The sequence below is a fragment of the Bufo bufo genome, chromosome 5, assembly GCF_905171765.1.
Source record: "Bufo bufo chromosome 5, aBufBuf1.1, whole genome shotgun sequence".
NCBI lineage: Eukaryota > Metazoa > Chordata > Amphibia > Anura > Bufonidae > Bufo > Bufo bufo.
Window position 1 is genome coordinate 449,030,898 of NC_053393.1, and position 13,732 is coordinate 449,044,629.

At 39.6% G+C, this 13,732-nt stretch overlaps 1 protein-coding gene across 1 annotated transcript; it reads right to left on the reverse strand.

Moving 5' to 3' along the window:
- Positions 1–485: 485 nt before the first annotated feature.
- On the reverse strand, positions 486–11,730 carry NPY (neuropeptide Y). The gene is made up of 2 exons (XM_040432994.1): positions 11,543–11,730; positions 486–570 (listed from the first exon to the last, which is right to left on the reverse strand). The coding sequence occupies exons 1-2, from the start codon at positions 11,728–11,730 to the stop codon at positions 486–488; spliced, it is 273 nt and encodes a 90-aa protein (XP_040288928.1).
- Positions 11,731–13,732: the final 2,002 nt, after the last annotated feature.

Here is a 13,732-nt window from a genome sequence, read left to right on the forward strand (position 1 = left end):
CAGTTCTGACCAAAGACAACTTCTGCACGGAGCTTGTATACTCTCCACTTGTTTTGTGGGTTTAATGTAATTTCATCCCAGACTCCAAAAACTACTAATAGTTAGGGCTAGTGTTTGAAATAGGGACAGAGACTGAACTGAGGTACTAACTACGTCATAGGAAGTGTGCAACAATCGCATATCTACATGAGTGTGAGGAATACCCTAAAGATATAGGAGTGTCCCCTTACATTACCCAGACTGTTTTTTCATTTTCATATCAATATTATTCTTACTAATAAAATGTTAGAATCCACAGTAAAATATCTGACCCTATACAGTAGTTACATGCAAATTCTTGGGACAAAATAAGGAACAATCACATGTAACAAATGTAGCCCTGAAGATCCTACAATCATTTGCAAAGAACACATTTAGGTGGAGGGTTTTACACATTTCCATAAGTTCATATAGAAAGAACATTTCCAAATACTAAACCCTTCTTCTTACCGAGATCGTGGGATGTTTTCTGTGCTTTCTCTCCACCAAACATCTGACAGCATTGCTTCAGGATTTGATCTCTTCCCATATCTGATAAACACAAAGCAGAGTTATAATACTAAACATTTAGAGGTAGCTGTGACCCGCTAACACAAGGCAAGGCAACCTCAGGGCTAGAAAATTGACGTCTTCAGTCATTAGAATGATCAAATGAAAAAGAGAAAAAAAAAAATCATACAATGTAGTTTATATAACTGGAATGGTCACCTCAGGAGCTGGTCGTAGCAGGAACCGGTGAGGGTTTCAAAAATCATAATCCAAAAGAAGACACATGAATTAACCATATGTACAGCCAATACCAAAAAAATCAACTGCAATCTTTACACACAAAAAGGGAAAACACTTAAAGGATACAAACACCTTTGAGGGGTTTTTACAAAATACTGCATTCTACCAGTGGTGTACATAGAGAAGTAAGGGCCCCATAGCAAGGATCAAACCAGTCCCCCCCACACAGGACAAAAGGGTTTCCGCCTAAACCCTTTTCAATGACCCTTGGGCCATTTTTCCACTGCCTCATTTGCTAAAAAATGTTCCTTTAGGGTCCATTCACACATCCGTTTTTTCTTTCCTGATCTGTTCCGTTTTTTCAGGAACAGATCTGGACCAGATCTGGACCCATTCATTTTCAATGGGTCCTGAAAAAAATCAGACATTGAGCTGTCCGTTTTTTTCCAGGACCCATTGAAAATGAATGGGTCCAGATCTGGTCCAGATCTGTTCAGCAAAAAACGGAACAGATCAGGAAAGAAAAAACGGACGTGTGAATGGACCCTTAGAGGGTAGAGTCCAAGTTTTCACCTCCAGTAGAAGAGGGTATGATCCCAACTGGGGCCCCTCTTGCCCTGGGCCCTATAACAGACGCATGGTCTGCCGCTATGGTAGTTACGCCCCTGCATTCTACTCATTTTGGACTAAAAAATACAGTTGCAATTGGTCTTTAGTAGAGATGAGCAAATCGAATCTCACAAAGTGGAATTCGATCTGAATTTTAGGATAAATTCGATTCGCCTAGAAGCCGAATTTCCTTGTGCTTCGCGTAAGCGAATCAATTTAACCTGAAATAGTATAAAAAAACAAAAAATTCAAACTTGCCTCCTCCATTTGCTCGCGACGGCCGCCAGCCTCCATCTTGCTTGAAGATCTCGGCCGAAATCCCGTGCAGCGCAAGATTACTTCATCACACTGGCCACCGTGATGACGTCATACGTCACCACGCCAGGAGGCGTGATGACATAATCTCGCACCGCACAGGATTTCGCCTGAGATCTTCAAGGCCTGTCGTGAGCAAATGGATGCGGTAAGTTTAATTTAATAGTTTGTTTTTTTGTTAATTTTGCAGTCAGATGCCGCAATCATGTATGAACACGGCATCTGAGGGGTACAATGACGGGGGCAGCGCTATCGGCGAATTAGCCGAATCAAACTTTTAAGAAATTCACTCATCTCTAGTCTTTAGCAAAAATTTTTAGCAATTTTTGAAATACAGGTGTTGAATAACTTTGTTTATTCTGAGTCCCATCAGATAAATGCTCATTTAAGCCATATTCTTATCACTTTGATAAGAATTAAGCTATAATGAATGTTTTATTAGTAGAGCAGAGATAAGGGCTGTACATGATCTGTCATCTGAGTAAACAGAACCCCTGCATTTCGAAAACTGCTGATTTTTTTTTATAAAGATTAATTGCAAAAATCATTTTTACCCCAAAATGAGTAGGATGCAATATTGTAAAAAAAAGTTGCCCCAAATGTGTTTATAGCCTTTAAAGGCCAACTGTCTTGTACGTATGAAACTGTCTGACCTGTTGCATGTGCACTTGTCAAGTGAAGGGATCTGTGTTGGTCCCATGTTTATATGTGCCTGCATTGCTGAGAAAAATTAAGTTTTAATTCATGCAAATGAGTCTCTAAGAGCAATGGGGGCGTTGCCGTGTTAAACACTGAAGGTTCATGACAATGAGTGACAAAGAAAAATTGAGCCCTCAGTAGTGCTAACCGATGATAGAGTTATTTAACCAGTCATAAAGGTATCATAGGTAAGCACTACTAAGTGCTAACTTAATTTTTTGACCCAGCTTCATGGGCCTTTAATATTTTGGGCAGCTATGTTTTCCCTTTTCTATTGTTTTGTTATGTTGATTGTACATACTTTTCAGTCTGTCACTGTTTTGTATCTTATTAGCATGGTTTTGATGCATGTATTGAAACCCACAACTATTGTGTGCCTACCATGCATCTTCAGTTATAATATTATGGCTTCAAAAATGGCATCGGTGATTTGTTTGAAGAATTCTTGTTTGAACTTATGATCACCCCTTGGGACCAGGAAGAAAAATATTTCCCTTTTGGGGCAGATTGGTTCTCCACATATCTTGAGGGGAGGTAGGTATCTAATGGGGGGTATCTTCCTCTGGATCAAAATGGGGAAACACAGTTTTACAGTTCACCCACACTCATTCGCACATCCTATTTGATGAACATATATCTTTTTCATAAAGATGTGTGTTACTCTACATGTTACATGTGTTACAGTATTCTCTGAACCTGGGAGGGGTGGAAAATGAGGGGCACATTTGGAAGTAAGGGTTTGTTAGTGCCAATGAGCCTGTCTATCTAGGTCATGGTATTGAAATACATGACTCTGGCAGGAATTTCAATCTACTGTTCTATCCACATTACTTATTATTTTAACCCCTTAGACCCATGATGGAGATAGCTGTAATAAGTAGATCCTGCACCAGAATTAATATATTAATTTTGATGATCTCGTAGGGACAGTTCAATCTCCCCACATGATTGTGGCAGGAGATCAGCTGTAATATGCAGCCTCCTTCTGCCGCAACTCCCTGGATTGGAAATCCAATCCTGGCAGTTTAGTCCCTTAGATGCTAGAGTTAATAGCGACCACAGCATCTATGGTCCACAGCTTTAAGTCCCATAGGGGGCAAAAAAACCTTTACATTATTTTAAATAATAATTATTATTATTTTTTTTATTGTTCACCATAACAAATAAGCATATTTGGTATTGGTGGAATTGTAACAAATTATAGAACAAAGATAATGAATTAATTATGCTGGACTATGCATTGCATAAAAAATGCCAGATTAGCTATTTCTTTCCATTCTTCACTCCCAAAAAATTATAAAAATTAGTGCACCCTAAACTGGTACCAAAAAAACTACAACTCACCACATGCGCAAGTCAAAGGAAAAATAAAAAGGTATAGTTCTTGTAATGCAACAATCGTTAATTTCTAACGATAATTTGTTTTCCCTTAGTCCTAACAGCAGCACAGATGGGGTTAACCACCCCCCGTGGACTGGTAGGACTGGCGGAATTTTTAATGAGCCCAATTAATAAACTTAATGAAACTCTTAAACCTCCCCTATAAAGGAGGGAATCACCTCCAGCCCATTGTGTTCTAGCAAGAAAAAAACTAGCCTTACTAGGGTGGGAAATTTGTGTGCTGCTGTTAGGACTAAGGGAAAACAAATTATCATTAGAAATTAACGATTCCCTTACGTCCTACCAGCAGCACAGATGGGGAGATGGCAAGAAGAACCCCTAGGGAGGGCCATCATGCCTGGCAGAACCAAGGTAAGCTGCCGGTCCAGCTACATAATAAAGACGGAGGCACAACCGTCTGACAAGCTGAAAAAAAGATCCCCCCTAAGAAAAAAAGGGGGGAATCACTGCCTAGTCTACCTGTCCGGAGGACAGAAAAAAACACAATGGGCTGGAGGTGATTCCCTCCTTTATAGGGGAGGTTTAAGTGTTTCATTAAGTTTATTACTTGGGCTCATTAAAAAATTCCGCCGGTCCTACCAGTCCACGGGGGGTGGTTAACCCCCATCTGTGCTGCTGGTAGGACGTAAGGGAACAAAGAATTACTTATTTTTACCTATTAAATAGGTTTTAATGTGCAAAAGTGCAAAAACATAAAAAATACCATGTATATTTGACATTGCCACTAGAGATGTCGCGAACATAAAATTTTCTGCGAACGGGCGAACCGCCATAGACTTCAATAAGCAGGCGAACACCGTGGTGATGGACCATGTGATCTGACGTCACCACAGGTCCTTTAGGAGTAAGAAGAGACCGGCAGCTACGCGATCAAGAGGAGAAGGTGAGTTAATTATTTTTTATTTTTTAACCCTCAATTGACCACCTACTAAGCATTCTGTATTAAAGAATGCTATTATTTTCCCTTATAACCATGTTATAAGGGAAAATAATACAGTGAATAGACTGTCACCTAGCAACCGTGCGTGAAAATCGCACCGCATCCCCACTTGATTGCGGATGCTTGCGATTTTCACTCAGCCCTATTCACTTCTATGGGGCCTGCGTTGCGTGAAAAACGCACAATATAGAGCATGCTGCGATTTTCACGCAACGCATAAGTGATGCATGAAAATCACCGCTCATGTGCACAGCCCCATAGAAGTGAATGGGTCCGGATTCAGTGCGGGTGAAATGCGTTCACCTCACGCATTGCACCCGCGCGGAAATCTCGCCCGTGTGAACTCAGCCTTAATCGCATTGCGATTACAATTTAGATCTGAGTTCCTAATGGTTGTATTGCTAGAATTGACGAATATAACGAATATAGCACTATATTCTCAATCTTTGTTATATTCTAGCAATACAACCATAAGGAACCCAGCTCTAAGTTGAATTCGCAATGCGATTAATATAACCTGTATTAATCGCATTGCGATTACAACTTAGTCAAATTTGTGACACTGCAGCTTCAGAATAAATCTAAGATGGATGCTGTCCTTGCTTTTTGATAGGAGGTGGGAGGGTCTGGGAGGGAGGGTCTGCTGCTGATTGGCTGGAATGTGTCTGCTGACTGTGAGGTACAGGGTCAAAGTTTGCTCAATGATGATGTATAGGGGGCGGACCGAACATCGCATATGTTCGCCCGCCGCGGCAAACGCGAACAAACTATGTTCGCCGGGAACTGTTCGCCGGCGAATAGTTCGGGACATCTCTAATTGCCACATTTGTATGGACCCATAGAATAAAGTTACTAATTAAGTAAACTACTAGTAGAACAATGGTCAAAATGCTGGCATTTTTTTCCTTCCCCCCGAAAAAATCTAATAAAAGCTAAACCAAAATTACATGTACCCCAAAATGATGCCACTGAAAAATAAAATTCATCCCACAAAAACAAGCCATCATATAGGCGCATCGATGGAAAACCCAAAAAGTTATGGCCCTTGGAATGCAAAGATTAAAATCTAAAAATAAAATAAAATTACTTTGTCGTTAACTGACAAACAGGCCTGATCAGACTAGTTGTTAAGGGGTTGTTGGATTTGGTGAATTTTAAAAAAAATTTGATCTAACCAGAATCAGATATACTCCAGACTCTGGTCTCCTAGGACTTATCTTTTTCCTGAAAAGATTCAGAGAATACTAGAAGAGAAGAGAGAGAACCAGAGAGAGAGGGACAGAGAGACCCATGTGTAATACTCCACTGGAAATGAGACACGCAATCCAGTTCTCCTTCCAAAAGGACACGAGTACTACTGTAGGTATCTCAAGAGAAGATTGCCCTAGTTTGCTCTCTCTCTCTCTCATCTCAATTAAAGTGACTACAAGGGTAAGTGCCTCAGATTTTTCCCTTTCTGACTACATCAGATCTGAATCTGCATCTTCTTGAAAGAAAAGCTGGCTATAGCTCTGATAGGAAATGCTAAATAAAGTAAGGTTAAAAAGGAGATTTTGTGGAAAATGGAATAAAATTAGCTTTAGGGTCCATTCACACGTCCGTTTTTTCTTTCCTGATCTGTTCCGTTTTTTGCGGAACAGATCAGGACCAGATCTGGACCCATTCATTTTCAATGGGTCCTGGAAAAAAACGGACAGCACAATGTGTGCTGTCCGTTTCCGTTGTTCCGTTCCACATGTCCGTTTAAATATAAAACATGTCCTATTCTTTTCCTGAAAAATCGGATCCTGGTACAATACAAAGTCAATGGATCCGCAAAAAACGGATGACATACGGATGTCATTCCGTATGTCATCCGTTTTATACGGAATCCGTTCCTGGAAATTACATTTTAATTTTTTTTTTTTTTTTAAAGATATCCAAACAACTTTATTTGCTTATTGAAATTTATACATGTTTCCGTTTTTTGCAGATCCGCAAAAAACAGATGACATACGGATGACATACGGAAACATTTTCAGGAACAACGGATCCGCAAAAAATGGACCGAAAATCGGATTATAGAAAAATACTGACGTGTGAATGGACCCTAAATCTGACTTTATGTAGAATATATGTTCTCTAACTACATACATATGGCACAGACTATAGCCAAACTGATATATGGAGTAGTGGTGATATAGACGTGTTTAATAAGTGGTGTAATACTGGGGTTTTTTAATATAAAATTATACCCGAGTCCCAGTAACTTACCAGTACATAGATGACAAAGATGCAAAAAAACAACATAAAAACAAGTAAATATCCAAAGCACATACATATTTGTGTCATTCAGCTTCCTTCGTTGTGTCTATACTTCATGACATTTCACATCGTACATTGCACTGATCAGGGGGATCTGGCAATGCATTAGCCATTTCTTTTGCGCTTCCTTCATCCATACTTCTTGCCCATTGCTATTCCTATAACCATCTGATTTACCATTTTACCTTAGGGTACGTCCACAGGGTGAGGTTTCCTGCTGCCGTTTTGGAAGCCAAAATCAGGAGTGCGTCATAAAAGGGGAGAAAGTATAAAGGACAGATACAACTTCTCCTCTTTTTTAAATTCGCTCCTGGTTTTGGAGTCCAAAAACGGCATCAGGAAACCTGAATGTGAGACCGTACCCTTAGTCTTTTATTCTGCCCTTCAGTTTGCATTACAGTAAGAGCTCTGCTACATGTCAGCGCGGCGGCTCAGTGGTTAGCACTGTTGCCTTGTAGTGCTGGGGTCCTGATTAGAATCCAGTTAAGGACAAGATCTGCATGGGGTTTGCATGTTCTCCCTGTATTTGTATGGGTTTCCTCCCGCACTTTAAAAAGATAGGCATAGGTTCATTTGGAATTTCGATTGCTATGCATGTGTCTCTGTACAGCGCTCTGGAGTATGTTGGCGCTATATAAATGAATACAATAATAGTAATGTCAAACGATAAAATAAATTCTAATATTTTCACAATCATTTCATTTCTAAGGCATATTAAATGGACACAAATGGCTAACACCCCAGGCTGCTCTTTTCTCCGAAGTAGCGGAGATGACTGAAATGCTAATATGTCAGCCGAGGATGTAAATGAATCACTTTAGGACTGAGAAATATACCCAGAAAATGACATGTCTAGAACGGATTTCACAAGGTGCCAGGCTATATCAAACATAGACTCAATGCCAGCTATCCAGTCATTACAAAGACCAAGTGAGAGTCTGGACGTATTCATCTAATTAGGTACAGATGTAGCAGAGCTGAGTTTGCCATTGATTTACTAAATGAAGAATTTCAAGCGGTTTTATTTCCATTGATTTCTACCTGCTGTGAGGCTGGGAGGACTGACTCGGCGTTCTTCAGTAAGGAGCTTCACAACTTTACTTAGTTTTTGCATAATCATTTGGGTGTTAAATGCCTGTGAGAGTTACCATCATCTATTGGATGCTCTGCCAGCCCCCCTCTCTTTTGAATGGGTCGCTGGTAAATGTGACGAAGGCTTACTTTAAAATTGGGGACATGTTTCTGTGCTCTCGGGCACTTCTGACTCTCCACAATGTGCCATCTCCCTCTGTATTTTTTAATCAGCTCATTGCAGTGTCTCACTAGCGGGTTGTCACAATGCATAAATCTCCATTGCATCGCTTCATCACTTTACACTAATCGTTTCAGAATCCTCCAAAAAAATCTGAGGAATACTGGTTGAATCAGATGAAGTGTATTGCACGCCCAATCTCCAGATCAGAACAATTCTATAAGCGCAGCCTATCAGATAGGGAATGAATGTATCTCCCCTTCTCTCGTAGCTTATAGAGTCTTTCCACTGAGCTCTTCTAGCACATGCCATATACCCACTCACATCTTATTATATATCCCATAGAGCTGACTATCATAATATGTACTGTATATTTACCTAGATCTTATGGTATATGCTAGAGATGAGAGAATTTCATATTTTGAAATGAGTTCACGCTTCGTTTGGTGGTAAAAGGTGAATTGCGTTATGGATTCCGTTATAATAGAAGTCTATGGGCTGCAAAACGGATCCGTCCTGTTTCCGCTATGCAGGGGAGTCCTCTCCTGCAAAACGGAAATGGGATGGATCTGTTTTGCAGCCCATAGACTTCTATTATGATGGAATTAATAACGGAATGCCTCTAAAGGCATTCCGTCATAGAATTGCGTTATGGTCCGTGGTAACAGAATCCATAATGCAATTCACCTTTTACCATCAAACGAAGTGTGAACGAATTTCATAAGCGGAAATTCGCTCATCTCTAGTATATACTATATTTACACCTAATGTTTATAATATGCCATATATCCACCTCCTATAAAATGTATATACTATACACACAGTATACATCTAATACTTATATACTGTATATTCACTAATACACATTACGCATTACAGTGTGCACTGTATACTCACCAAGCCCATATGATATATAACATATATCCACCTCCTATAAAATATACTAGACGTACACTGTACACCTAATGCTTCTATGTACTGTATATTCACCCAACTATTATATAATGTATATGCACCCATCCCTTATAAGATACACCATACTGAATATCCAATTAACTCTTATTCATTATATTGTATTTTGACCTCCTATGTCATATGGAATATACTACATGTACTGCACACCTAACATTTATAGTATGTACTGTATATTCACCCATGATGTACTGTATATGCACTCAACCCTTATAAGATATACCATACTGAATATCCATTTTACATGTATCTAGTATATACTATATGTACTGCACACCAAACACTTAGGGTATGTACTGTATATTACTGTACAGTATATTTACCCATCTCTTACAATGTATACCATACAGCCAACTAACTCTTAGAATATATACTGTATATTCACTCACCTCTAATGACAAATACCATATGTACACTTAACACTTATAGAAAGCACTGCATATGCACTCACATTTTACAGTATAGTTTATATAGTGTGTCCCAGCTTGGTATACCATAAATTCAACAAACACCTGTATACTGTATATCCATCCACCTCATATTTATGTTTGCCTACTTGTTTTATAATACTGTACATCTACCCAGATCCTATATATACCATACCATATACCACCCAACTCTATAGGAATCTATGTAGTGCATACTTATCTACCTCTACACGTATACTATACTTCCATCCACCTCTTATAATATATACACTATATCTACCTAACTCTTATAGCATATAATGTATGTTTACCCTCCTTTTGTAGCATACAATGTATATGCACCTAATGGTTTTAGTATGTACTGTGTAGTGTGTATACTGTATATCCATCCACCTCTTAGAGTATTTATTTCCACACAATATATCAAATATTCACTGATCTCTAGCAGTATATATTGTATATTCATCCACCTCTTAATATTCATGATTATATTCCACCTCGTATATCACATATTGACTCATCTTTTATAGTTTAGACTATGTTTCCATCTATCTCCTATAGTGTATTCTATATATTTGCCCACATTTTATAGGTTATACTGTATTTCCATCAGCCTGTTATAGCATCGCACATTCACCTACCTTTTTATAGATTACACTGCTTTTCCATCTGACTTTTATAGTGTATACAATGTACTGTACCTGCCTCCTATCATTTACACTGTATGTGCATCCCCCCCCTCCGCCTCTTACTGTTGTTTCAACTGTATTTAATGCTTACTCATATTTTCATATTTACTCTATATTCACCCCCTCTTAGGGTACAGTTCACATTTCTGCTAATTTCATCTGGAAAGCAAGTTATATATTCCACTGACCAGAATTGTATTATTTTGCCTTACTTCTGTCTAAGATGGACCTTACACTATCACTGGAGCTTGAGCTGAATTTAGAGCTGCACTGTTTGTGCTTCACGATAAGCCTCTGAGTTAATATAACCTTTACCAAATCGCATACTGAGCTCTGCTATATCTGAAGCCTACTGCTTTACCCTACATGCACACACACGTATTTTGTTTCCGCATTTTTTTGGGCGGATTGGATGAGGACCCATTCCTTTCAATGGGTCTGCAAAAAATGCATGTGCTGTCCTTATCTGTATGTCCGTTCCGTAGCCCCGCAAAAAAAAAAAGATAGAACATGTCCTATTCTTGTCCATTTTGCGGACAAGGATAGGCATTGTTACAATGTGTCCGCAGAAAAACGGATGCGATACAGATGCCAAAAGGCATCCGTATTTCTTTTGCGCAAAACACATATACGGTCTTGTGAATGTAGCCTAAGTCAGCGATCTTCACAATCTATATCCTCCCTGTATTAAATGACAAATTCAACTCTGCTATTTTTCTACTTTGAATTATATAAGCGTATAGAAGTTCTATAGAAGTCTGTAGCCTGCTGAGGTTATTCAAATGTTTCCATCTAGTAGAATGTACATTTAAAAATGAACAAGGCTTTTAAGAAATGTACTAAAAAATTAACCAAAAAGCCAATAAAATTGCATATGTTTTTAGATTATCATTACTACTATTATAATTATTAATAATTCCTTAACTTTAAAAGGTAGATGTAGCAGAGCACGTTTAGATGTTATGTGGCTTTTGGCTTAAGACAAGAATACTGGTAATCACAGTGCAAAGATGATGTAGTGCCAAATGGCTTAATGACAAATTCAGCTTTGCTACTTTGTATATATATATATATATTATAGAGAGAAATTGCATATCTTATGTACTTGTATCATTCAGTGCACACAGTTCCCCAACATCTGACATACAAACAATGTACTCCTTACCTTTGCCTTGTTATAAGGTTTATATAATGCCTCAGTGCTGAGTAGTATTTGGCCATGTCTTCTGCCGGTGCATCCTCTCCAGGGTTGTCTGGTTTTGAAGGGTAAGCTTCTGCAAATGTTCCCAAGCAGATCAGCAAGGATAGACCTATAGTCAGCACTGACATCCACAGCCTCATGCTTCCCTGCATCTGAAAAAGTAACAGAGAGTCAGAACTTCAACAAGTGTCAAGGAACGAGCACAAGGAACGAGCACAATCCGATACTGCACAACCACAGCACACACGTCCCTAAACTTTTTTCTTTTGTTGCCATGTTCGCAGATGTAGCAGTGCTGAATTAGCAATGTAACACTGAATCAACTGCGAGTAAGGGCTCATTCAGACGGCTGTATGTTGTTTTCTTCATCTGATCCGCAATTTTGCAGACTAGATGCGGACCCATTCACTTCTAGGGGGGGGCCCCCAAAAGATGCGGACAGCACGCTGTGCGCTGTCTGCATCTTTTTCTTCCACGGCCGCGCAAAACAAATAAAACATGTCCTAGGACGTGGCCCTATTAAAGTATATGGGTCTGCAAAAATGCGGAATGCAATCTGTTTTGTTATTTTTTGCTGACATACTGAACTGTCCGTAAAAAAAAAAAAAAAAAGGAACCTCAGTTTTGTGGACAGCAAAAAACATACGGCCGTCTGAATGAGCCCCTTTAAGATAATAAAGAAGCTTTCGTGGCAGATAATCATGTCAAATTCAGCTCTGCTACATCTGACAAACCCCAAACCTGTGCGATGTGTACAAAAGGAGTAAAATAGGTTGATGTCATTAGTAATGAAAAAGTGTCAGTAAAACATGAACCGGAATCAGCTTACGGTTTTCTTTTCATATTTTAGTCAATTTTAGTCAATTTTACAGCTATAAAGACATTCATCTATATAAGATGCAAGAAAAGTGATCAATAGCAGCAAAGTGGCAGAGAGAAAAGTGAGAGGGCGATGAAGGAGCAGGTTCAGCACTGAGGACAGCTCCTCGGAGAACTTACATTGTCTGTGGCTTGTGTCTTCTCTCAGATCTGTCTTCTTCCAGTTGCCTGACAGTCTTCTTATGTCTCTCTTCTCTGTAATTAGACTTTCTTCTCCCTGATCCCCTGCTTGAGTCGGCTCCCTGCCATACTGTGGCTTTTATAGTCTTTCTTCTACAGGAGGGGCTTGGGGGGGTAATAGTGGATGACTAAAAACCCACTGTCGCCTCCTACCTCTGAGCAGCAAGAACGTCACGAATAGGTGAGACCTTGCAGACAAGGGTCATGTAAAAAGGATGGGGGGGGGGGCAATTATCCCTTATATAGTTTGACTTGTCAAAATGAGTTATGTCTGAAGATTGCAAATATTTCACACTATATACAGGATGCAGCTCCCCCCCTGACGTACCTCTGAGCGCACCCCCCTTCCCCTATACATTTTATTTTTGAAGCAGCATTCGCCCCTCCTGTTACTGATCGTTAGCATATCATGCAGCTGCAGCAGCTGAAAACCTATTACTACTGCAAATCTCACGCAAACTTACACACATAGGCTATGACGAGTCTCTGACTCATCAGACTGTATATGGGAGATTTGGACATGGAAAATGATTAATTTTGAACTTTGTGAGCAAAACAGGGGTAGGAACGTCTGAACGATTTATACATCGGAGCTATGAAGAATTTACATACATGGAGGTGTCTGTGAGCAAGGCTGGAGGATAAAATACGGGCATATTCTACAAATAGAGCAGACACGTAGAACCCGTCTATATGTGTGGTTCAGGAATATTTATTAGGATTTTAGATCGTAGTGAGACCGTCACTACCTTCATTTATTTTATTCCTTTATATAGCACCATCATATTCCACAGTCATTACTTACATCGATCCCTTTCCCCATTGGGGTTTACAACCGAAATTCCAAATCGTTTTTTGGTATGTGACAGAAAACCGAAGTAACCCCATGCAAACTTGGGAAGACCATGCAAACTGCATGCAGATGTTGCCCTTGGTCGAATTCGAACCCAGGATCGTAAAGTTGCAAAGTGACAGTGTTTACAGAGGTTGGCTCATCGAGGACATTGACGACGTATCATCAGGATATGCCATCAATGGCAGATAGTACTGGTCCCACATTTGGGAAGTGCTCCCATCTCCAAAGCAGGCTCCTCG